The 27,178-nt window shown below is 41.0% G+C and overlaps 1 protein-coding gene across 1 annotated transcript in view; it reads left to right on the top strand.

Annotated features, from left to right (window-relative positions):
- Positions 1-408: 408 nt before the first annotated feature.
- TMEM163 (transmembrane protein 163) overlaps positions 409-27,178 on the top strand; it is a 159,477-nt gene continuing 132,707 nt past the window's right edge. Inside the window, exons 1-2 of the mRNA XM_038421601.2 lie at positions 409-1,000; positions 10,672-10,791. Coding sequence (XP_038277529.1) covers positions 841-1,000; positions 10,672-10,791 — 280 coding nt within the window. The 5' untranslated portion in view covers positions 409-840. The remainder of the gene's footprint in view (positions 1,001-10,671; positions 10,792-27,178) is intronic.

Below are 27,178 nucleotides of genomic sequence, written 5' to 3'. Positions count from 1 at the left end.
TTTGGAAGGCTGGTTGTACAGATAATTTCCTCCTTGGCCAGCAGCAGTTGCTGTGTAATCCTCAACAGTGGGTCCTTATTTCGCTGGTCAAGTCACCTAAATGCTCTTGAGTTCCCCCCCCCCCACCCCCAAAGAATGGCAGCTCCCAAACTCCCCTCCCCCCGCAAACCAAATCACCCCAAGGAAACAGAACCAAAAGCCGCGGAGCAAAGTCTTGGATCAGCTTCGAATCCAGGTGCTCCAGTTAGGGAATAAGGACGGGAAGCCCGGCTCTCTCCCCCCACTCCTGCAGGCCGGGCGTTACAGCCTTAGAACAGCCCCGAGAGGGGCTGGGAAGAGATTTCAACTCACCACATACCTCCCCTCTCCAGCGCCCCACCGGCACAGAGAGGCGCCGAGTCCCAACCACGCGTGGGACGCCCCCTCGCCAGGCTGCTGTGCCTGGCCTGCGGTAACCCCGTCCCCTAGGGTGTCCGCTCGCCATGCAACCCGTCCCCTGCGACCTGGGGGAGGGGAGGGGCTCTGCTTGCAGCGCCCCGCTAGGAGGGGTCACCCACTGCAGCTCCTCTCTGGGGCTGGGCGGGGCCTCTAATTGCAGCCCTCCCCGCAGCGGCTGGGCGGTGGGGGCTGACTGCAGCCTCCCGCCCTATCTGAAGAGCCGGGCGGCCGTTCTGGTTCTCCACCTGGCTAGGAGCCGCCGGGGGGAGTTTGTTTGCCGTCTGTCCCCATCTCCCTGATGCTCTGAGCCCAGTCTCCTCCTTCCCCCCCCGTGCTGGATGCTCCGCTCACTCCTCGCTGCCCTGCCACGCTCTCCTGCCGCCTTCTCCCACTCCGCGAGACATGGAGCCGGCCGCAGCCGGGGGCGACCCAGCCAGCCCCCCGGACCCCACCATCGTGCAGCCCCCCGGGACCGCCCCGCCCTGTTCCTCCCGGGACCAGCAGGAGGAACAGCTCCGCATCGGGGAGAGCGGACAGTTCAGCGAAGGGCTGGAGGACAGAGGTGAGCCCCGTCCCTACGGCCTGGCCTCCTTCACCCCATATCCTCCCCTAAATCGCCCCCCCTCCCCCAAATACCACCCCCTGCATCCCTCCCTTCAATCACTCCTCATAGCCCCAAAATAACCTTTCCCGTCCTAAATCACCGCACTGCACCCTTTCCCAAATGCAACTTTCTTCTCAGTCACCCCCGCGGGCAGCTCTGCTGTCCCCAATGATCCCCTTTGCAGTGCCCCATCACTCCCTACCTTTCTCCCTAATGTTTACCCCTCCCTCGGTCACTCCCTGCAGCCCTTCTAACACATGTTCCTTCACCACATCCCCTCTGCGGCCTCCTAGCCTTCCCTCCGACAAGACACACCATTATCATAATTCCCTCCTAACACCCACCACCTCCCCTCAACCACCCATAACAGACACCAAACCGCTTTCCGTTCTTCAATAATCCCTGCCCACCCCTCAGCACACCCACAACTCTTTTGCCTTCCTCACCCCTGCGGGCCCTTCTGGCACACACCCTATACCCCCTGCACCTGTCCCTTGCTTTACAACTCGCTTAACATTGGTATCTGCAACCCTCCCTTTAATCCTCCACCTGGGCCCCTCCAATAACTACCCCAACATCCTGTCCCCAGAAGCTTCCTAAAACCCACCCTGTAGACTCTGTTCCTATGCCTTCCCCCACGCCACCACCAAAGCCTTAGAACAGCACTTCTTTTCCAGATGAGAGGCAGACAGCCTAAGCAGTTCATGGAGATGCTCAGATACATAGCCAGTCTCACTGCTTTCCATCAGAGAGTGGGATGGGTGGGAGAATCCCCAAGGATGCAGTCAGGCCTAGGGAATCGGAGATGAGGTGTCCCAGAGGCTGAAGCCTAGATAAATGAGGGGGGGGGGGGGAAAGCACCTCAAAGAATCAGTGTTAAAAAGGGAGGGGGTCAATGAGGGGACTCCAAGGAGGGACAGTCAGTGCTGGAGTCTCTGCTAACCTACTTCCTACAGAAAGACTGCTGTTTGCTGATGCAGCAGCTGCCAAGAGCTCATCGGGGGGGCTTTGGTGGGCCATGAGGCCGTGCTTAAATCCATAGTTCCCCCAAATGTGCAAATCCCACCATTGCCAACATAAACCATTCAAAAATCATGAGTCCGATCTCCCCTCCCCACATTAATGAAATTTAAAAAATAATAGTGGTTGTCTTTGTTTTTTTTACCTGCCCTCTTATTAGAATCTCTGGAATCTTAGAAAACTGTGTGTGATCTTTACAGATTCAAAATTCAACCTTAAATGCACATGCACAAATGTAGGCTTCACTGCACTCCGCTTACTCTCGCCTATCCCCTGGTTGTAGGAAGCTGCCATTTTATCTCTCTATTCTCCTTCTCCATCACTGTCCTGTCTCCCTCCATGCCCCAACTCGTGCTTCAATTGCATTCACTTGCTATGCTCCCACACAGTGTATTGCCCCTCATCTTCCCCCTATATTTTTCTCTCATTTGCCCTTTTTTACTGTCCTCCTTTTACTGTCTGCACCCCACATTCCCCTGCACCTCCTCAGTCCCCATCCTGTACCCCACATTTCCCTCCATCTCCTTGGTCTTTCTCAGGCCCCTTCCCCCTCATATTCCTTTTTCTTCACTGTTCCTTTCCAGTTCCCTATCCATAGAGTATAAGGGCATGGCCATCTTCCTTGAAGTCGATCTGGGCTTCAGTCATATTGGGGGAAAATATGGGAACTGGTGCCCATCTTTACTAGGGACTGCCTTGCTTTCAGGGCCAAAGGCTGATCCATGACTGGAGCTCCTAGGTGCTATGATAATACAAATACATCATAAAATACTACTAATAATATGTGAAAATGGTAAACATCTTGACAGAGGGCAGCTTGTGGCTTTAGTGCCATTGGAAGTAATGGGAAACATCAACCATTTTGACTAAGGTCAAAATTCAAAAGTTTGGCGGGAATTTGGAGAGCTAGAAAAACTTAAAATCTGCACCCCCTCCCCGCATCACGAGGTTTGTGATTAAAATGGTCAGAGCTGGCACCTTTAAAATCAAGGGAGATTTTGAGAAGAGACTCCCTAGCTAAATTGGCCTGTAGTAGGGTTAAAGGGGAAAAAGTCAGGTAAGCTGTCTCACTGTCCCCAGTATTTCCAGGAAAAGTTTCAGTATGATTTTTGCAGTTTGTTTATAATATTGTTGAAATATTGCACTTTTTACAGTGGCTTTTTCCAATGAATCAGAAACGTAGACACAGTCATAGGTATGACTCTCTAATGCAGTTCGCTTCAGTAATTTTTCAAGTACTTCTAAGGATCCTTTTGCATTTTAAGTCGAGTCAAAAAAGGTCACTGAAGTATTTGGGGGAAATGGTTTTTTAAGGGCTTTCCTTAGTTAATGAAAGTCTTTCCATGGACTCTAATTGACTTTGGATCAGGCCCTTGATTTAACATTGTAATCATACAATAGGGTTTTATTTTTTTTAATTAAAAAACCCAACACCATAGAAATTCAAACGTGACATTTTAAAATGCTATTTTAGTCAAAAAAAAAAAAAAACCACCAAACTTCTGTTAAATCAGCATGTGGTATCACTTCATAAACATCTTGTGTTCTGGAATTATTATTTAATGTAATAATTTATGTTTTGTGAACTACGTATATTTAGGTGGTGAAACATAATATAAAATGTACCAAATTCAATGCATTTAACAAATGCATCATCTTTACATTAGGGATATTTAGGTGATAAATCAAGTTATTGTTTGCAGCAAAATTATTCAGCACCTCAGTTTCAGGGTGGAGAAATCTTGTCAATAGATGCAAGTTTGTCATTTTGTAGCAATGCAGGTCATTTAAAGATGGTCCAAAATGTGCTGTGGTCAGTTAAAATTAAACATTGTTTTGTAACATGCAGTGAAAAGATCAAAAGCTCTCTCTCATGAATCTCTTTGCTGTATGTAAATTAATGAGCTAATATTTTTTGTAAAAGGATTTTCATGCTATGTGTTCGGCAGCTGCATGAATATGTGTGTATGTTTGCATGTAGTCCCCTAGGACTCATTAAAATGAGATGATGCTTTGGGGTAGGGGAATTTAAATAAATAAAAGTAGGTGACTTATTTTAGGGAGGAGAAAAAAAAGTTACGTTCTGCTATCCAAGAATATTCCAATAATTTTTAACATACACGTTACAGTGTAGCGCTCATAGCAGAGGTGCTTTCATTTTATGAAATTAAGGAGCTGAATCTTATGCTGTGGGGAGCACTCTTGGCACTTGAATTGCAATTAGCGATAAAAAGGAGCTGACTGTGAATGTTTTTCCTTTTATTTAGCTAAGATTCTATATGAATCATAAACATCTATTGTATGCCTTGGTCTTCATGGCTGCAGCTGTCTGTTACCTGGGAATTGGATGATGTATTTAAAGAATGTGTCATTCTACCTCATGTTTGTTTCACCTCAGAGCCAAAATCAGCCAAAAGCTTTACATCTGGACAGAATTTGGACATTAAAGTAGAACCATTAAACACCTCTAGAAAAAAGAGCACCAAAAACAAGGAGAGAGGTTCTCTCTGTGGTTATACAATTAGAATAATGAAATCTTATCTTTATTTCTAGACCTGTTTTTAGGTGTTAGCCCCAGAAAAGCACCATTGAAATTGTTGGCAGTGGCAGCAGACAGGTCTAGTACTGAATGGATATGGAAGAGGAATTACCCTCTGATCTGCTTGTAATGGTCCTTCGAGGCAGACTAAGTGGGAAATTTGTATTGTTGCTACCCATTCCAGACCTGTTTTGTGAGTATTCAGAGGAATCAAAGCCTTGAGGGCTATCAGTCTGGTAATTTGAAAAGCATTAAATGTTGTTGAAAATAAATGCAATTTAAACATAAAAATTAAGAAGTAGAATCTCTTATTATAGGACCAAATTCTTCTCTTGCCTATAAGTGTGCAGCTCCTCTTGAAGATAATTAGAGTTGAATGTCTGAAACTGAGGGCAAAATTTGGCACATAAAGAATTTCATAATTATGTACGAAAAAACTGTACAAACAATAAGTAATTAATTCTTACAACACCTTTGAGAGTTATCCTAGGCAAATATTATCCTGTTTACCAATGGGGAAATTGAGGCAGTGAGGGTAAGTGATTTTTCCCAAGAGCACAAAGTGAGTTAGTGATAGGAATTCCTAGTTCTAATCCGAAGTGTAATGCCCAACCCCATTTCCAAACCATTAAACTATGCTGCTTCTCATGTTTGTTATACACTAGTTTTACAAATTCAGAGCCCTACAGTAGTTTCCCTTTTCAAACATTTGTGTTTTCTGAAAAAGTGACAGACATCCTGGAAGAAGCACTAGAGAAGACTGACTGACTGGCTTTTACATTTGTTAAACAAAATATTCCAGAGATCATGGGTGAAACAGATCTGGATCAGATTTTACAGTTTCTGGTGAAAGGGAATATATTTAAAAAAACAACAACCCTTAATTAAATGAATATCATAATTAGGGCTAAAAGAAGACTTGAGGGGGGGAGAAAGTAACTTTTTAAAGCAGGGGAGAGAGGGAGCAGAAGACTTTCACTATTTTTCTGATATTTAAATTGAATTGTTAGCTGGGGATTAGGATGGGGGAGACGGGAGGGTTCCAGTTTTCAGAATGGAGAGAGGTAAATAGTGGTGTCGCCCAGGGATTTGTACTGGGCCCAGTCCTATTTAACATATTAATAAACAATCTGGAAAAAGGGATAAACAGTGAGGTGGCAAAATTTGCAGATGATAGAAAACTACTCAAGATAGTTAAGTCCCAGGCAGACTGCAAAGAGCTACAAAAGGATCTCGCATAACTGGGTGACCGAGCAACAAAATGGCAGATGAAATTTAATGTTGATAAATGCAAAGTAATGCACATTGGAAAACATAATCCTAACTATACATATACAATGATGGGGTCTAAATGAGCTGTTACCACTCAAGAAAGAGATCTTGGAGTCATTGTGGATAGTTCTCTGAAATCATCCACTCAATGTGCAGCGGTAGTCAAAAAAGTGAACAGAATGTTGGGAATCATCAAGAAAGGGATAGATAATAAGACAGAAAATATCATATTGCCTCTATATAAATCCATGATGCATCCACACCTTGAATACTGCATGCAGATGTGGTTGCCCCATCTAAAAAAAGATATGTTAGAATTGGAAAAGATTCAGAAAAGGGCAACAGAAATGATTAGGGGGTATAGAACAGCTTCCGTATGAAGAGAGATTAATAAGACTTCCCCTTTTCAGCTTGGAAAAGAGGCCTCTAAGGGGCGATATGAGAGAGGTCCATAAAATCATGAGTGGTAAAGAGAAAGAAAAAAGGAATTTTCATTTACTCCTTCTCATAATTCAAGAACCAGGGGCCACCAAATGAAATTAATAGGTAGCAGGTTTAAAACCAACGCAAGAAAGTATTTTTTTCATGCAACACACTGTCAACCTCTGAAACTCCTTGCCAGAGTGTGTTGTGAAGGCCAGTACTACAATGGGGTTCAAAAGGGAGCTAGATAGATTAATGGAAGATAGGTTCATCAATGGTTATTAGCCAGGATGGGCAGGAATGGTGTCCCTAGCCTCTGTTTGCCAGAAGCTGGAATTGGGTGACAGGGCATGGATCACTTGATGATGATCTGTCTGTTCATTCCCTTTGGGGCACCTGCCATTGGCCACTGTCAGAGGACAGGATACTGGGCTTGATGGACCTTTTGGTCTGACCCAGAATGGCTGTTCTTATGAAAGCATAGTGAAAGACAAAAACAGTTTTAAAAATTGGTTAAGATCTAGGACCCAATTCTGCACTCATTGCATTGGTATCAGTAAGAGCAGGATCAGGCCCTAAATTCCTCTCATGTCCCTCTGTGTGGGGCTTGTATGCCTTTGCAGGAGGATGGACGTTATGCTCTAAAAGAGAGACAAAGTGGGTGAGGTAATATCTTTTATTGGACCAAATTCTGTTGATGAGAGAGACAAGCTTTTGAGCTATAGGGCTCTTCTTCAGGTCTAATAGGTCTTTTTCAGCTCTAAGTGGTGTGATCCTAAAATATATATGCTCCTGCCTTGATACTCCATTCGAGCACTGTATTTTAATGGATCAGCAAGTTAACTTCTCAGGTGTGTGAGCCTGGTGAACTTGACACTCCAAAATAATTTTTTTCCTGTGTTCTTATAGCTCTCTTCTGGAACTAAGGCCAAATCCTGAACCATTGAAGTCCATTAAAGTTTTATCATTGACCTAAATAGGTGCAGGATCAAGTCCCTCATATGTACTTGTATTGGTGAGCACCATGGGGATAAAAAAACCCACAGCTGGCCCAGGTTAGCTGGCACATGGACTGTGGCTGAAAAATTGCTGTGGGCTTGGGCTAGAGCCTGAGCTCTAGGATGCTGAGAGGGTGGAGGGTCCCAGAGCTCAGGCTCCAGCCCTAAACTGACTGTCTACACAGCAATTTTTAGCCCTGCAGCTGAAGCGCCACAAGCTCGATTCAACTGACCCAGGCCAGCTATGGCCATGCTTGTGTGGCTTACCCAGTGAAATTACTATGAACCTTCCTTTAGTTAATGATAGGTTTCAGAGTAGCAGCCGTGTTAGTCTGTATTCGCAAAAAGAAAAGGAGTACTTGTGGCACCTTAGAGACTAACAAATTTATTTGAGCATAAGCTTTCATGAGCTACAGCTCACTTCATCGGATGCATTTGGTGGAAAATACAGAGGGGAGATTTATATACACACACACAGAACATGAAACAATGGATTTCATCATACACACTATAAGGAGAGTGATCACTTAAGATGAGCCATCACCAGCAGTGGGGGGGGGGGTGGAAAGGAGGAAAACCTTTCATGGTGACAAGCAAGGTAGGCTAATTCCAGCAGTTAACAAGAACAATTGAGGAACAGTGGGGATGGGGGGGAGAAATAACATGCGGAAAGTTTTACTTTGTGTAATGACTCATCCATTCCAGTCTCTATTCAAGCCTAAGTTAATTGTATCCAGTTTGCAAATTAATTCCAATTCAGCAGTCTCTCGTTGGAGTCTGTTTTTGAAGGTTTTTTTCTTGAAGAATAGCCACTCTCAGGTCTGTAATCGAGTGACCGGAGAGATTGAAGTGTTCTCCAACTGGTTTTTGAATGTTATAATTCTTGACGTCTGATTTGTGTCCATTTATTCTTTTACGTAGAGACTGTCCAGTGTGACCAATGTACATGGCAGAGGAGCATTGCTGGCACATGATGGCATATATCACATTGGTGGATGCGCAGGTGAACGAGCCTCTGATTGTGTGGCTGATGTGATTAGGCCCTATGATGGTGTCTATAGATATGTGGACAGAGTTGGCAACTGGCTTTGTTGCAAGGATAGGTTCCTGGGTTAGTGGTTCTGTTGTGTAGTTGCTGGTGAGTATTTGCTTCAGATTGGGGGGCTGTCTGTAAGCAAGGACTGGCCTGTCTCCCAAGATCTGTGAGAGTGATGGGTCGTCCTTCAGGATAGGTTGTAGATCCTTGATGACGCGTTGGAGAGGTTTTAGTTGGGGCTGAAGGTGATGGCGAGTGGCGTTCTGTTATTTTCTTTGTCGGGCCTGTCCTGTAGTAGGTGACTTCTGGGTACTCTTCTGGCTCTGTCAATCTGTTTCTTCACTTCAGCAGGTGGGTATTGTAGTTGTAGGAATGCATGATAGAGATCTTGTAGGTGTTTGTCTCTGTCTGAGGGGCTGGAGCAAATGCGGTTGTATCGTAGAGCTTGGCTGTAGACAATGGATCGTGTGGTATGATCTGGATGAAAGCTAGAGGCATGTAGGTAGGAATAGCGGTCGGCAGGTTTCCCATATAGGGTGGTGTTTATGTGACCATCGCTTATTAGCACCGTAGTGTCCAGGAAGTGGATCTCTTGTGTGGACTGGTCCAGGCTGAGGTTGATGGTGGGATGGAAATTGTTGAAATCCTGGTGGAATTCCTCAAGGGCTTCTTATCTGGACCCATGGAAAAGAAGCCCTTGAGGAATTCCACCAGGATTTCAACAATTTCCATCCCACCATCAACCTCAGCCTGGACCAGTCCACACAAGAGATCCACTTCCTGGACACAACGGTGCTAATAAGCGATGGTCACATAAACACCACCCTATATCGGAAACCTGCCGACCGCTATTCCTACCTACATGCCTCTAGCTTTCATCCAGATCATACCACTCGATCCATTGTCTACAGCCAAGCTCTACGATATAACCGCATTTTGCTCCAGCCCCTCAGACAGAGACAAACACCTACAAGATCTCTATCATGCATTCCTACAACTACAATACCCACCTGCTGAAGTGAAGAAACAGATTGACAGAGCCAGAAGAGTACCCAGAAGTCACCTACTACAGGACAGGCCCGACAAAGAAAATAACAGAAGGCCACTAGCCATCACCTTCAGCCCCCAACTAAAACTTCTCCAACGCGTCATCAAGGATCTACAACCTATCCTGAAGGACGACCCATCACTCTCACAGATCTTGGGAGACAGGCCAGTCCTTGCTTACAGACAGCCCCCCAACCTGAAGCAAATACTCACCAGCAACCACACAACAGAACCACTAACCCAGGAACCTATCCTTGCAACAAAGCCAGTTGCCAACTCTGTCCACATATCTATAGACACCATCATAGGGCCTAATCACATCAGCCACACTATCAGAGGCTTGTTCACCTGCGCATCCACCAATGTGATATATGCCATCATGTGCCAGCAATGCCCCTCTGCCATGTACATTGGTCAAACTGGACAGTCTCTATGTAAAAGAATGAATGGACACAAATCAGACGTCAAGAATTATAACATTCAAAAACCAGTTGGAGAACACTTCAATCTCTCCGGTCACTCGATTACAGACCTGAGAGTGGCTATCCTTCAACAAAAAAACTTCAAAAACAGACTCCAACGAGAGACTGCTGAATTGGAATTAATTTGCAAACTGGATACAATTAACTTAGGCTTGAATAGAGACAGGGAATGGATGAGTCATTACACAAAGTAAAACTTTCCCCATGTTATTTCTCCTCCACCCCCCACTGTTCCTCAATTGTTCTTGTTAACTGCTGGAAATAGCCTACCTTGCTTGTCACCATGAAAGGTTTTCCTCCTCCCCCCCCCCCCCCCCCCGCTGCTGGTGATGGCTCATCTTAAGTGATCACTCTCCTTACAGTGTGTATTTTATGTTCTGTGTGTGTGTATATAAATCTCCCCTCTATATTTTCTACCAAATGCATCGGATGAAGTGAGCTGTAGCTCATGAAAGCTTATGCTCAAATAAATTTTAGTCTCTAAGGTGCCACAAGTACTCGTTTTTTTTCCTTTAGTTACCTGAAGATTGCAGTGCTCTTCTGGGGTGATGAGTGCAATTAATACTCTGTAAGGTGAAATGCAAACATTAGAGCCAAAACATGTTCTCCTTGCTCACTCAAGCACTCCTATTAGCTTCATTCACCTGAATTCAGTGAGGTGAGTAGAATTTGCCTGATAATGTACCATATATGACATATAAAATGATCTGTTTGGTCCTGAATTGACACACATGTTGGTTTTTTTATTATTTTTTAATTTTTTTAAAGGCGTTATGTAATGTTCACACCACTTTGTGTATTGCCTTTATCAGGTTTACTAGAAAGCAGTACAAGGCTAAAACCTCATGAAGCTCAGAGCTACAGAAAGAAGGCGTTGTGGGTTTCATGGGTCTCCATCGTTGTTACACTGGCTCTTGCAGTGGCTGCCTTCAGTGAGTATTGGGAATATTTTAAACTCTTTAAGCCTTTTTCTTGGCTATAAGAATTTCTCAAAATCCTACAGGATGCTTTGTGCTTTTATATCTGTATTACTGGTAGAGTGATTTCTTTGTAGATTGCTTGGGTCTGCATGGTGCTTATAAATTAGTAAAATAGCTTTTTCTTCAGAAGCAAGGGTTGCTGAAGGTCAGAGGAAGATATAGGATATTTTGATTCCTGTTAGCATTTGTGCATGTGGAAATCTGTTCCTTTTTTCAGACTAGTATTAAAAAAATCATTATACAGTGGATTGCTTTCAACCAAAGAGGTCAAACACGAGAAGTCTAGACCTACCTGAGGCTAGTATTTGGAATACTCTGAAGATAGAAGATGAAATGTAGTTGGGAGATGTATGATTTCTCTTAGGCTGACAAATACCCTAACACAAAGCTAATTTTTGGGAGTGAAATCCCAATCTTTTTAATAAGACTATCTTCTGGGAGGCAAATTTAATTACATCTATCTGGTAATCATTTTCATATGGAGAATTAAAAAATAATTCAACCTTTTCATCATGTGAAAAACTTCTTTTATTTTTTAATTTTTTGATGAGTAAAAGTGTCTTTATTTAAATGCACTAAACAGCACTTTTTTGTTTTAAAATAACATATTTACTACCAGTTTTTTTATCGTAATAATACAGTGATCTTTATTTAATTTGATGGGTAAAACAAGACCCATCATAGGACTTGAATGTTGCAGTGAATAAAAAACAAAACAAAACGTAGTTCCCTTTGTTTGTTTGTTTAGACCCCAGAATGTTTACTGCCCATTAAAAAGGAAAAGCTCCATGCTTCTAGCTAGGAGACGAGGCTTCTGAGATCCTCAGAACGTCATCCTTCATTTTGGAAAAGATAGACTTGTATTTTCTGGGAGCTGCAGCAGCATGTGTTTTATTATTCCAATGTGCAATGTTGGACCTGCTGCTGGAAGTTGGTGTCAGCTCCCAAGAGGGATTATTAGAATCTGACCAAATGGTCTCTGCAAAATTCAGCATATATTACTTGAAGCTATTTATATGAGAAAAAAAGTACAATAGTTTGACTTAAATGTTTCTTCTCTCTTTTTTTTTTAAGCAGCATCTAATGCATTATAGAATATAAACATTTTATGAGAAAGTAGGACAGCTGAGTTTACTGAATTTTCAAGAAGCAGAACAAAATGCAATTTCTTTTTCATACTGGCACTGGAAGAACAAGATTATTGTCCCTTCCAAAGAGAGTTTCTTTATGAAAGTTTTATAAAGATCATAGATCAGGTGATTATATAATTTTGGTTATTCAGACTTACTTATAATATTGCTAATAAAACTAATATTATTTTTAGTCACTTGTTTTCAGAGATTTAATTTAATTTTAGGAAATACCAAGAAGTGTTTTTTCCACTGAAAACAGCTTTCATTTATGAAAGTTTCAGAGTAGCAGCCGTGTTAGTCTGTATTCGCAAAAAGAAAAGGAGTACTTGTGGCACCTTAGAGACTAACAAATTTATTGGAGCATAAGCTTTCGTGAGCTACAGCTCACTTCATCGGATGCATTTGGTGGAAAAAAGTTTATGAAAGTTGTAAGACATTCATAAGTGCAAAAACAGATGACTATAAATATCAATTTTTCTATGAAATATATGATGATTTTTAAAGTTAGTCTGAATAATTAGATTATTTGAAAATCTTACCTGGTAGTGGTTGTTATAATTTATTCTTTGTATTATGGTGGAGTAGGATGTGAAAGTGGGTATGATTATGATGGTAGGGCACTGTAGAAGACAAGCATATGATAGGATGCCAGAGAAAATAATGCAAACACAGCTAAGGTCAGTCAGATCTAGAGCAATGCTTTGGGATGAGAAGATGATGAAGATTATGGTAGCACCTAGGAACCCCAATTGGGTATCAGGGCCTCATTATGCTAGGCACTGTATGGGAAAGTAACAAAAAAGACCTAGCTTACAATCGAGGAGCCAGTTTTTCAGCTGGCATAAATAAGCATCGATCCATTAAAGTCACTGGAGCTATGCCTATTTATACTAGCTGAGGAATTGGCCCTAGTTGTCAGATAGGACACATCAGTTGGACAAAAACAAATAGGGTTCAATGTGGGGAACTGAGGTGATGACATAACACTAAAACAAAGTTTACTGTAAAAGAAGAACTCTCATCTAATCACCTGTTTAACCAGTCATCTCCTTTGTTTACTTTGGAAAGTATTTATTTAGTAATGCATAAATGAGGCCCTGATTCTGCAAATAGGCACCTGCTTATGTGAGCAGGTGAGTAAATGTTTACAGGATTGGGGTCTTAGAGTGTAAAGTTTTCAGGGCATTCATTTCACATGGTCACTGAGCAGCTGTCTTTAGGAACGTACATGTAAGAGTAATTTTTTTAAAAGACATATAAAAGAAGCTATGGTAAATATTCAGCATACACGTAATCTCAGGAAAAGACTTAAAATTGTAATGGCATAATTTTTATAGACGGTACCAAATGAATACACCATTCATCTTCATAGTGAAGTTGGCTACCCTACAATGAATGAACATTGGGTCACTTTTTATGTAATACATGGTTAAGATGTTAATTAAGGACCACCTCCTTGCCTCTTCACTAGAATTCATTGGGACAAATGACAAGAATAGGGAGAGCAGAATTTGCCCCCACATATTATAAATATAATCAATTATGTATAGGACTTGGTTTTAACAGGATGGTAATTGAATTCATGCTCAATAATAGTTAATAATTACAAATATATTGATTATGTCCAACATATTTTATGTGTTTGGAATACATCTTTCATCATAGTATCTAGGTGCCAAATTTATTAAGAATTTAAAAGCAGATGCAGTACAAATCTTGACATTAAATCTTTGTGCACGTTTAAATGATCAATTGTCCTATAATTAACATGTAACAAATGTATTACTAGAGTCTTTTATATTCTTAAGGGCCTTTTGAACTCTGAGTGATTGACTGTTCCATATGGTCCTTTGCAGTTTCAGCAGTTGACCGTCTCATTTAAAAACAAAAACAAGGAGTACTTGTGGCACCTTATAGACTAATACGTTTATTTGGGCATAAGCTTTTGTGGGATAAAACCCACTTCATCAGATGTATGGAGTGTATTTTCCACCCATTAAAACAGGGATGCAACCCACTTTGAGGTCCCAACCCACAGTTTGAGAACCACTGCTCTAGCCAATCCCTGAGTTAGGAGGCATGCCAGGTGATCAAAAGGTTGCTGCCTGTTTGATATCAATGACCGATTGTCAGTTTAGTCATTTGACTCTGACAGTCCTTCGCAAACACCTGCTATTTCCTCCTCCCTATTTCCCCACTACCCATTCAAACTATTTTTTTACTGCTTGTTTATAAAGGCAAAGTCTTGGCTATACGGACCTGATCTTCAGTTTCAATGAGGAATGATCTTTCCACTGTACCTACCATCTTATGAGCCTGCTCTGCTAGATGTTTGATAGCTGTCGGACTACATTGCCTGCCTTCCTACTAAACTATGTAAACTTCTACATGCCACAAGGAGCCACAACAGTAGTTCCCTTAATACACCCAACAATATGGTTAATCTTTCCAGCTATACCCTGAGCCTGGCAGAAGAGTCTGTCCTATCTCGGGGCCTCTCCTTTTGTCCCTCCAGGTCCACGAACATGATACAGTTCTGTGGTGACCTAGAATCCTACTTTCTACATCTCCGACTCAAAGAATATTTCCAACACACCTCTGAACAACATACTAACCCACGGAATTCTTCCTGCCAACACTACAAACAGAAGGATTCTGCATGGACTCCTCCTGAAGGTCGAAACAACAGACTGGACTTCTACATGGATTGCTTCCATCGACATGCATGGGCTGAAATTTTGAAAAAGCATCATCACTTGCCCCATAACCTCAGCTGTGCTGAACACAATGCCATCAACAGCCTCAGGAACAACTCTGACCTCATAATCAAAAAGGTTGACAAAGGAGGAGCTGTCGTCATAATGAAAAAGTTGGAATATGAACAAGAGGCTGCTAGGCAGCTCTCTAACTCCACATTCTACAGGCCATTATCCTCTGATCCCACTGAGGATTACCAAAAGAAACTACACTATCTGCTCAAGAAACTCCCTGAAAAAGCACAGGAACAGATCTGTGCAGATACATGCCTAGAACCCTGACCAGGAGTATTCTATTTGCTACCCAAGATCCATAAACTTGGAAATCCTGGATGCCCCATCATCTCAGGCATTGGCACCCTAACAGCAGGATTGTCTGGCTATGTGGACTCTCTCCTCAGGCCCTATGCTACCAGCACTCCCAGCTATCTTTGAGACACCACTGACTTCCTGAGGAAACTACAATCCATCGGTGATCTTCCAGAAAACACCATCCTGGCCACTGGGGATGTAGAAGCCCTCTACACCAACATTCCACACAAAGATGGACAACAAGCTATCGGGAACAGTATCCTCGATAATGTCATGGCAAACCTGCTGGCTGACCTTTGTGACTTTGTCCTCACCCACAACTATTTCACATTTGGGGAATATATACCTTCAAGTCAGCGGCACTGCTATGGGTACTCACATGGTCCCACAGTATGCCAACATTTTTATGTCTGACTTAGAACAATGCTTCCTCAACTCTCGTCCCCTAATACCCCTACTCTACTTGTGCTACATTGATGACATTTTCGTCATCTGGACCCATGGAAAAGAAGCCCTTGGGGAATTCCACCATGATTTCAACAGTTTCCATCCCACCATCAACCTCAGCCTGGACCAATCCACACATGTGGTCAATTTCCTAGACACTACTGTGCTAATAAGCGATGGTCACATATACACCTCCCTATACCAGAACCCTACTGACTGCTATACTTAGCTACATGCCTCCAGCTTCCATCTAGGACACACCACACAATCCACTGTCTACAGCCAAGCTCTAAGATACAACCGCATTTGCTCCAATCCCTCAGACAGAGACAAAGGCCTACAAGATCTCTATCAAGCATTCTTAAAACTACAATACCCACCTGCTGAAGTGAAGAAACAGATTGACAGAGCCAGAAGAGTACCCAGAAGTCACCTACTACAGGACAGGCCCAACAAAGAAAATAACAGAACGCCACTAGCTGTCACCTTCAGCTCCCAACTAAAACCTCTCCAGTGTATCATCAAAGATCTACAACCTATCCTGAAAAATGATCCCTCACTCACAGATCTTGGGAGACAGAGCAGTTCTCGCTTACCGACAGCCTCCCAACCTGAAACAAACACTCTCCAGCAACCACACACTGCACAACAAAAACACTAACCTAGGAACCGATCCTTGAAACAAAGCCTGATGCCAACTCTGTCCATATTTATTCAAGTGACACCATCATAGGACCTAATCATATTAGCCACGCCATCAGGGGCTCGTTCACCTGCACATCTACCAATGTTATATATGCCATCATGTGCCAGCAATGCCCCTCTGCCATGTACATTGGCCAAATCGGACAGTCTCTATGCAAAAGAATAAATGGACACAAATCTGACATCAGGAATCATAACATTCAAAAACCGGTAGGAGACCACTTCTACCTCTCTGGCCACTCAGTAAAAGACTTAAGGGTGGCAATTTTGCAAGAGAAAAGCTTCAAAAATAGACCCCAAGGAGAAACTGCTGAGCTTGAATTAATATGCAAACTAGATACCATTAACTTGGGTTTGAATAGAGACTGGGAGTGGCTGGGTCATTACACATATTGAATCTATTTCCCCATTTTAAGTATCTTCACACCTTCTTGTCAACTCTCTAAATGAGCGATCTTGATTATCACTACAAAAGTATTTTTTTTCTCCTGCTGATAATAGCTTATCTTAATTAATTAGCCTCTTACTCCACTTTTTCATGTTCTCTGTATGTTTTTATATAATATATCTCCTATGCATCTGATGAAGTGGGCTGTAGCCCACAAAAGCTTATGCTCTAATAAATTTGTTAGTCTCTGAGGTGCCACAAGTGCTCCAGTTCTTTTTGTGGATATAGACTAACACGGCTGCTACTCTGAAACCTGCCTTCCTACTGCTTCCTTTTGATTTGTCATTAAGTTCTCCCTGTACACTTCTCTTTCAGTCTTCGTAATATTTTCTCCCCAGGGAATCCTGTACTTTCTTATTGCACCACTACTGCAGTAGCACATAAAAAACCTGTTAGAGGGGGGACCATCAGTGAGACTGCATGAGACCTGCATCTGTAAAAATGGAAACATGAGAAGGATAGTAAAATTGTGGGAGGGGTGTGTGTGTGTGTTTGGAGGCAGGGTGGTGGAAGTTGAGATTTGTTCCCTGCGTGCTGACAGTGGTTGCAACTAAAATAATCTCTAATTTTGTTTTACAATCCCCATCTTTTGGTGCTGCAATGCAGTCCCCATCCTTCCATCCAGGATTAGCTAGAGCTGCATTCAGAACTAATTTTGCAGCTCCTTAATCAGCTGGAATGGTCACTTAGTGATGTGAAAAGAAAAGGAGTACTTGTGGCACCTTAGAGACTAACAAATTTATTTGAGCATAAGCTTTCGTGAGCTACAGCTCACTTCATCGGATGCATCCGATGAAGTGAGCTGTAGCTCACGAAAACTTATACTCAAATAAATTTGTGAGTCTCTAAGGTGCCACAAGTACTCCTTTTCTTTTTGCGAATATAGACTAACATGGCTGCTACTCTGAAACCTGTCATTAGTGATGTGAGACATTCCTTTCCAATGGGCTGAGCTTGTTGTCCCTGCAGAATTTGCATAGTCTTTGATATGATAAGGAGTGCTTGTGGCACCTTAGAGACTAACAAATGTATTTGTTATATACTCCTTTTCTTTTTGCGAATACAGACTAACACAGCTGCTACTCTGAAACCTTTGATATGATAGTATTCTTAAAGGAGGTTGATAAATCTGACTCTAATGGTGATAAGCATGTGCAAAGAAGGTACTTTTAGGGAAGGATGACTGGCAGCAGGGGCTTAGAAGCTGGGCTGCATCATGCTAAGCTATCTTTGTGCCAGGCTATTGTTGAAAGGGGCAGTGGGCATAGCCAAAATTCAGATATAGATTGTAGTGCTGTGAGAAAAGACATTGGAAATCATATGGACCATTGGCATGAAGGAAGAATCTCTGTACATCTCCACAATACCCTGCTTCCACTCCTCAGCATCGTGTCTTGCTCATTTGCCATGTTGCTATGATCCTGATGTTGTCTGCATTAATTTGACCCCTCTGACAGGGTTCTTAGGCTGTGAATGGTGAAATAATGCACAGTGATTTATAACGTTTTAAAACTACAAGTATAATAATCTCTAGTAATGGCATAACAGGTGTGTAATAGTGTAGCCCATAGGTACCTTGTGATGGATGAATTGTAGAAGTCACAGTAAGTTGCTACTGAAAGTTCAGCTGGATGGTTGAAAGAGGGAAGCTGCATCTGTCTGAGTTTGTTTGGTTTCATCTGGTTAGAAAAGCTAAACAGGGCTTGGCCTGGTCCTTGGGCGGAAGTCTTCCGAGGGAAAAATGAATTGGTTGAATATGCTTATCTTTTGTTTACCAGACTGTTGAAAAATAGGAATGACAATAGAAGCAGCTTTTTCCTATAGCTCAAGAGTAGTTCCACTGTTGTCAGAAGCTTCAGCTACTGCAGAATGCAGCTTCCTGCCGCAGAGCTCTGTGCAGGCCACTGCAGTCCAGTTGGCTTCTGGGTGCAGTTGAAGGTGTTGGTTGTAAGAGTAGAGCTATAAAAGCCTCGAGTGCCCATAAAGCTAGTATAGAATTTAATTAGGGTGATCATACATCCCGTTTTGGCCAGGACCGTCCCTTTTTAAAGCCCTCTCCTGGCCGTCCTTACTTGTTTTCCCGAAAGAAGCCTTTGTCCCATTTGCTGTTGCCGACTTGATCAGTTGGTAAGAGCAAACGTGACAAATGCCCACTTTTGTCAAAAAAGTGGGGTGTGGTGCGGAGGAACATGCGGGGTGTGTGTGAGTGGAGATGCTGTGCTCCCCGCCCCTGTTGCCCATCAGTGGAACCCTGCATATGGAGCCAGGGGCCATGCAGGGTTCCATTGATGGGCAACAGCCTCACGAGGGAGGTGTGTGTTTGGGGGGTGGTTGACGGGGTTCCGGCAATGGGCACTAGCCTCACCGGGAGGGGATGGAGGGGATGATTGCTGGGGTTCCAGCAATGGGCAGCAGCCTTGTCGGATGGAGAGTGGTGGGCTTGGGCGAGTGGCTGGAGATGACCCATTTTCTTTTTGGGAAATATGATCACCCTACATTTAATTTATAAAACCCTTGATATTAATGAAGCCTTAAGATTCAAATCTACAAGGCCCTTAGTCTGGTCTCCAGACACTATCTCGAGACTACTCATGCCCATTGTGGCATTTGTTTTTCTGGAATGCGCTTGCTTCCGTTGGAGACCAAGCAATGCCGATGAATATATTCATTCTGCCTTTCTCTTCATTTTTTTTAATTTGGATGGGAGTGGGTTCAATTTGTCAAAAGCTGGTTTTAATTTTTGTAATATATTCCCAGAAATTGATCCTGGGCACAGTACAAATAAATAAGTACAATTAGGTTCAGTTTTTTTCCAAAATACTTATAGAATCTGTATTTTAAAAATTATTTTACTCGTAATTGCCTTTTCTTTATTATTTAAAAGGCAAGAAACAAATACCATTGTATTGAATTGACAGTGTTTTTGACTTACTGGTGAGATTTTGATTGCACAAACAACAAGGAAATCAAAGTTATTTCATAACAGCAACTGCATCTTGGCTATCTTGGGTGAATTTCATCCCTGATGTAACTTAGCTGATATTATTCACTAAGGTAGTTGCCCCATTGTAGGTGCACATTAAGCCAGGGTCCTTAGTATATAGGAACAGGAAATACTACGTCTGTAATGGGACTGTGGCTTTGGAAAATGATAGCTTTTTTTCTTTTTCTTTTGTGCTCTTAAAATCTCATTCCTAAGAATTCACAAATACAGATTTTTGTCGTAATAGCTTAATTCCTGCCAAGCAGACCAAGATCTGTTAGAATATCATCAAAGCCAGAAAACAAAACTCTCATTTTAGGAGGCATTAGTTTGTCTAATTTAGTCTTATGATCCAAAGAATGTAAAGTCTGTTAATTTGTCTTCCTGATTAGATTAGCCAAGACTGTTACAATAAACAGAGCAGAGATATTAATACATAAATGTAATGTATAGTCAAAATTCTGAAGTTGAAGCTCCCTTTGCAGACAAGGACTGAATAAGGATTTAGGGATTTGGCATTGTAGAAACAGCTATTAAAATAAAGTAGAACTGATAACACATCCTCTGTGGTCCTTCACTGGTAATCATCCAATCCAGTTTGTGAAATGTGCTGCTATTCTGAGAAGTCAAATTCTATTTGAGAAGTTGTTTGCATATGACCTTAATAGAGTTAATTCTGCAGCTGGTAGGATTTTTATCAAACTAGGCCGTTGATATAGGATTTCATAGATTAGCTCCAGTATGTAAATATGAAAGAAACTGACATGTATATGTTACAGTGTCAAGTCATTCTGTGTTTCCACATTAAATAGTGAAAATGACACAGACAATGTGAGCTTTCATACGTCTGGATTAGAGACGGGCCCAAACTAAACCCCTCATTCTAAATACTCTCTAATTTCAGGATGGCTCAGTGCTGAGTCAGAACTTCATATTAGTCCAGCCCCTGTCTCTATAATGGTTTGTTCCAAACTCCCACACCCTAACACCTGCTAACTATGAGAGGTCTGGATTCAGATCCAATCTGTTGGTCAGAATGACTAGAAAGCAATTGACAGAATTTCATTTTGGACTAATGACAGGAAATGTGGACCTGATTCTCCTCTTACATTATTTTTACTCCATTGTAACTGCATTGACTTGAATGGAGTTACTCCTGTATTACGGTGGTGTAAATGAAAGGAGAATTAGGATCTATAAGTATTTACACTGATGTGTTGATATAACTTTTCATTAGTTACCATTTAAAGGCAAACTACACAAACTGAATTAGTGGATTTCTATCAATGAACTACGTCCCTTTCCCAGTGATATATTTTTAGGTGTTGCTTCAAAAAGAGAAATTTTTAAAAATTGCACATAGTGACGGTCAGTGCATTTTTCTTATGTTTGCATGGTCCCTTGCACATGGCAGCAACAGTGGAAATTAATTGTAGGCCACAATTTTTCAAAAGTGACCAATGATTGTTGGTGCCTCCGTTTTTGGGTGCCCAACTCAAGAGCCTTTTAAAGGAGACTTATTTTCAGAGGTTTCAGAGTAGCAGCCATGTTAGTCTGTATCCGCAAAAAGAAAAGGAGTACTTGTGGCACCTTAGAGACTAACAAATTTATTAGAGTATAAGCTTTCGAGAGCTACAGCTCACTTCATCGGATGCATTCAGTGGAAAATACAGTGGGGAGATTTATATACACAGGGAACATATATATAAATATATATAGCTCACCTTACCTGATCATTCTCGTTACAGTGTGAATGGTAACACTCATTGTTTCATGTTCCCTGTGTATATAAATCTCCCCACTGTATTTTCCACTGAATGCATCCGATGAAGTGAACTGTAGCTCTCGAAAGCTTTGCTCTAATGAATTTGTTAGTCTCTAAGGTGCCACAAGTACTCCTTTTTCTTTTTTTATTTTCAGAGGTAGATGCTCAGCACTTTCTGAAAATCAGGCTCTTTAAGATGTCTCAACGTGGATACCCAAAAATGGAGGCCATCCACATTCATTAGTCATTGTTGAAAATGTTGGCCTTCATATTTTCTCTTCTAGGTGCTATACCAAATCACTTGGCCTTTCCCATTGTTAAGGGCCTGGATTTATATTGGCAAAGAGCCATTTGACACATACTGACATTTAATATTCAGGATCCTTCCCAACCATGTAAAAGTTAAAAAGTGAACAGATATCCCTTGTGAGTATTTAAACATCTGATTTTACATATGGCACAGGACATTTAATTACATCTATGATAAAAAGACAGAGGGCACAGTCTCACAAAAGTGTCAATGAAATAGCAAAATTAAACTCAAAAGGCTAAATTCTATTGCCAGTGATACCCATGCAACCCCGCTGGCCTCAATGTGGTTGCATTGGTGTAACTGAGTGTAATTTGGCCCCAACCATATTATATGAAGGGTTTAAAGGACAAATGAATTACATGTACAGCCACAGCAAAAGATGGCCTTACAATATAGTGAGGCTCTTTTTAGTAACAGCAAAATATGGTTTTCACTTATATGAAAATAAAATGACAGGCCAGTAAGGGGCCCGTTGCCCTTATGCATACAAAACTCTGTGACTTTAGTTGGAGAAGAAAAATGTGTAAATGTTGCAGGCACACAATGGTAGGAGCTAAATAGAAACATGGGGCCAAATTCTGCTTGTGTAATGCATCAGACAACCTTCTTGAAGTTGTCCAATAAAATATAGCGAGTTGGTATCAGGTAATCCAGTATGTGAAATAGAAGAAAGGCCACATCATGATGCCTGTGATTTTATGTTCTTAAAATGAAAACAAAAATTAAGTTGAAAGTTTATGGTTGTGGCAGGAGCTTATTAAAACAAACAAATTTCAGGTTCAGATGCCAGCCTTTAAAACACAAGTCCCCCGTGTGTCTTTATATAGAAAATGGAAGGTCAGTCATTCTCTGGGCCAAATTCTGCAATAATATCACAGCCCTTAAAACCCCACTGATGACAAGAATTTGTCCCAAGGAATTTTGCAGCTAAGATGGACGTCCAATATTGAGGGAGATCTAACATCAGCACTTTTGCTGGTCATAACTCCAATATGATATCATAAGGAATGAAGCTCAGGTAATTGGTCCTAGTCCATTTATGATTGTTTAGGTCAAAACCAATGCTTAAAACCAGTGTACATCCTGAAGCACAGCTGTCATGTGCTGTCCAGAAGATGACCAATAATACCTTCTTCCACCCTTTGTCTATCTTATCTATTTAGATTGTAAGCTGTTTGGGGAACTGTCCCTTACTATATGTCTGCAAGGTGCCTAACAAACGGGGTGCTGAAACACTATAATGGGAGTGCTGAGAGCCATTGAACCACACTGTACACCCTGTATATGATGGAAACCACTAGAAGCCAACGGGTGCGACAGCACCCCCAGCACCTCTAGTTCCAGCACCTATGCTAATGGACTACTGTAATGCAATTAATTAATAAAAGTATATATTTATGTGCAGTATTATGGGCTCCACAAATTTAGGCCTCTGATGGTGGCACCCCAGTGAAGGCAATGAGGTCCTGTGTGGGTCCAACCGTGCTTGTCCAATTTCAGGGTTGGAGTCTTATGCAGTAAGATACATAACTATCAAATGTCAGATAATTCAGTAATTGGGCTGGTGTAAATTCCTGCACCTGTACAATAATACATCTTTTTTTCATATCTGTTACACAGTTAAACTATGATATTGGGGGGCAGAATGTGCATTTTTGACTAAAATATTAAATACAAATCTTTAGGAAAATTCATAAACATGCTTACTGCAGTAATGACTTTCCTAATTTAAAATAACTAGGCATTTGAAATTACTTTTCTTCAAAGGGCAAATGTAGAATTACTCGCCCACAATATCCAAAAAAAAGCAAGAACAGCAAACTAGACCTGTATTAGAAGTGTAATTGGTTCCAATTTTGTATTAAATATGGTAGAAAAATCAAACAATCAACATGATATTGATAGTACAAATTAATAACTCTACTACATCAGGCCAAGCTACCATGTGAAGTAGATTTCCTTATGAATTCATGATATGTCAATCAGACTTGATTTCCTTATACATTTTCCTGCTATATGCCATAAAGTTATAACTTTTGTTTTCTATCAGAGATGAACTTGTAATTCTCTGGTTTCAGAGTAGCAGCCGTGTTAGTCTGTATTCGCAAAAAGAAAAGGAGTACTTGTTTCTAAGGTGCCACAAGTACTCCTTTTGTTTTTGTAATTCTATGTGTCTGGAACAAAAGGCATGTCAGAAATAAGGAAAGAAAGTGAAAGTTTAATATTCATTGCAAAATTAATGTTTTATTCAGAGTGTATTGGTTGCATGTGAGGCTGTAAGTTGCTACGTAATTAAAACTGAAACTTTTCAAAAGTGAAGTGTTAAAAATGATGGAAATGAAAGTCATGGCTGTCTTTTAGTTTTATGTTCCTTAAAATATATCAAGAACTTTAAAATATTAATTGATTTAGCTGAACTTATTAGACCCTCAGATGCAAAGACTCATTTGAATTTAATAATAACATTGTAGCTATTTTGCATAACAGTCTGTTGAGGAACATTCATTATATAATTTGACACTGGTGAATTTTTTTAGTGTGTAATTTCTTCAATTCCAGTACTGAATTAACTTCTTTCAGTTGAAGTTCTGGCCAAATGGACTTTAATACTCACCCTGCACAGTATTTCACTTGCAAGTTAAACAGGTTTTTTGTATGTGGGCTACAAATGAATAGCAGAGGAATTTACCAATCAAGGATTTAGGAAAATATTACATGTCTCTTTAAAATGTCATGTGGTTCAAGCAGATTTAGATGACCGTGGTAAAAATACTAGTGGTTGGTCTGCACCTGTGCTTCCACTGTTGCCAACACCAATGAAGCTGCACCAATGCTACAGCAGTAATTGTAGAGGAAAATCTAGATGCTGTAGCAAGGGGTGGTGCTGGTTCAGTAGGTGGCACTCTTCCTTCTGAGTCTAATGTCCTGACATTTTATCCAAGGTCACTGTGCTACCGGAGGTGCTCTCTCTACATAGAAACACGAAACTAATGTCCTGGCCGCTTGTATTCATTACATATTATGGCACTCTTTGGAAGAGCAGGCATGTTAATAGTGGTCTTGTGGCAGAGTACGATTTGGCAAGTTATAATCCATTTGTATAAATTCACCCTTGATTTCAGCTCCACTGAAGTCAATGACACAACTCCCATTGACAGAATGGTTAGGAGAAAGCCACTAAGCAGTACATTAGGGAGAAGACTCAGTGTTCATATAAGTCGCTTTTGTGGATTGCAGCATCCACAATATTTACCTTTTTGGAAAGATATTAGCTGCTTCAATGCAGAAAACTACACTGAGGCCATGAGTTCTGAGAAGAGCTATTGCAGAACAAAAACCCTTTCCATTTTCTAAACAAAGAATCTCTCCTCCAGATATTAAGGTTTGTGTATCAGTGAATTGTTGAGTGTAATGTCTCTCTTAATATAGCAAAGTGAAGAAAATGTGGACCTACCTTCTATCTCCTCATTCCATTTGGTTTTCTTTTTGGGGGCCTCACAATTTTCCATTAAACATCTTGTGGATGAAAAATCAAAATGCCTGGAAAAATATTTATTTCTGCAAGTTTTAGGGAAAAGAGATTTATTGTCAGTCTGTGGGAGATTTAATAGAATGCAAATGTAGCTTCCAGTGTCAGCTAGGAAATTCAGTTGGGGAAATCATAAGTATTTGCATGTTTTACCATTGTACAGGGCCTATAAAAAAACTTAGTTAAAATGCAGTTATAAATGCTAAAAGTCTGGTATTAGAAAGGGAAGTGCCTGTCTGGAATCTTTTTTTAAATTGTATATTTAGAATGTACTATGCTTTGACCGGAAGAATTATTTCTGATCCACTAGGTTAACATTGCCTTTCCACAGCAACTAATGGTTTGCAGGTTTTTAGTAGCAGAGCTATGCTGTTTGAATGTTGCTCTTGTTCACATTCAAGAGAGAGTTGGGTTAATTATAGGAACATAGTTTTTCCAAGCTCTGAAGACTCCTCCTCTTTAGAGCTGGACACTATGATAAAGTAGGTCTACCTTTTTAACCACAATTGAGGATCCAGTCCAGCTCCACTGAAGTCAATGACACAACTCCCATTGACAGAATGGTTAGGAGAAAGCCACTAAGCAGTACATTAGGGAATAAGAAATCCTTTATGAGCACTGTTTCATAAATAATCAATTAGTCTGTGCCTGTGTGGGGAAGGGTGGAGTGGATGAAAGGTTTCAGTCCTACCGTTGTTGTTTTATAAGTAGATAATGAAAGAGAGCTGTTTATACTTGGAGGATTAACATCTACCTCCTGACTTGATAGGCCTCACTGTACCATGACTTGCTGCAGCAGCCAGCATTTATCAGACTATGATGTTCAACTATGTGGAACTAATAGTACACAAAGGATCATATTTGTTTGCTTTTTCTGTGTGGGACATTAGATATGAATAATAAACTCAATATCTTTTTACTTAACGACTTGATATTTCCATGTGTAAGAAAATATAACGAGAGAGAGATGATCAAAAAATCCCCCAAATCAAGAAACAGGCCAACAAGATAAACGTTGACATTATAGGTAATGGTTGTAATTAGGGCTATCAAGCGATTTAAAAAAAATTAATCACTATTAAACTACAATAGAATACCATTTATTTTAAATATTTTGGATGTTTATTACACTTTCAAATATACTAAAGTACACTTTGTATTTCTGATACAAAGTGTACAGTGCTCACTATATTTTTGATTACAAATATTTGCACTGTAAAAACAAAAAAATGTATTTTTCAATTCACCTCATACAAGTACTGTAGTGCAATCTCTTTATCATGAAAGTTGAACTTACAAATGTCGAATTTTATGTATAAAAAAACCTGCATTCAAAAATAAAACAATGTGAAACTTCAGAGCCTACAAGTCCACTCAGTCATACTTCTTGGTTAGCCAGTCACTCAGACAAACAAGGTTGGTTACAGTTTGCAGGAGATAATGCTGCCTGCTTCTTGTTTACAACTTCGCCTGAAAGTGAGAACAGGCTTTCGCATGGCACTATTGTAGCCGGCGTTGCAAGATATTTACATGCCAGGTGCAGTAAAGATTCAGATGTTCCTTTATGCTTCAACCATCATTCCAGAAGACATGCTTCCATGCTGATGATGGGTTCTGCTTGATAACGATCCAAAGCAGAGCGGACTGACGCATGTTCATTTTCATCATCTAAGTCAGATGCCACCAGCAGAAGGTTGATTTTCTTTTTTGGTAGTTTGGGTTCTGTAGTTTCCGCATTAGTGTTGCTCTTTTAAGACTTCTAAAAGCATGCTCCACACCTCGTCCTTCTTAGATTTTTTGGACAGCACTTCAGATTCTTAAACCTTGGGTTGAGTGCTGTAGCTATTTTTAGAAATTTCACGTTGGTACCTTCTTTGCACTTTGTCAAATCTGCTGTGAAAGTGTTCTTAAAATGAACATGTGCTGGGTCATCATCCGAGACTGCTAT

The sequence above is a fragment of the Dermochelys coriacea genome, chromosome 11 (assembly GCF_009764565.3).
Source record: "Dermochelys coriacea isolate rDerCor1 chromosome 11, rDerCor1.pri.v4, whole genome shotgun sequence".
Lineage (NCBI taxonomy): Eukaryota > Metazoa > Chordata > Testudines > Dermochelyidae > Dermochelys > Dermochelys coriacea.
This window is presented reverse-complemented; position numbering and strand designations above follow the sequence as displayed.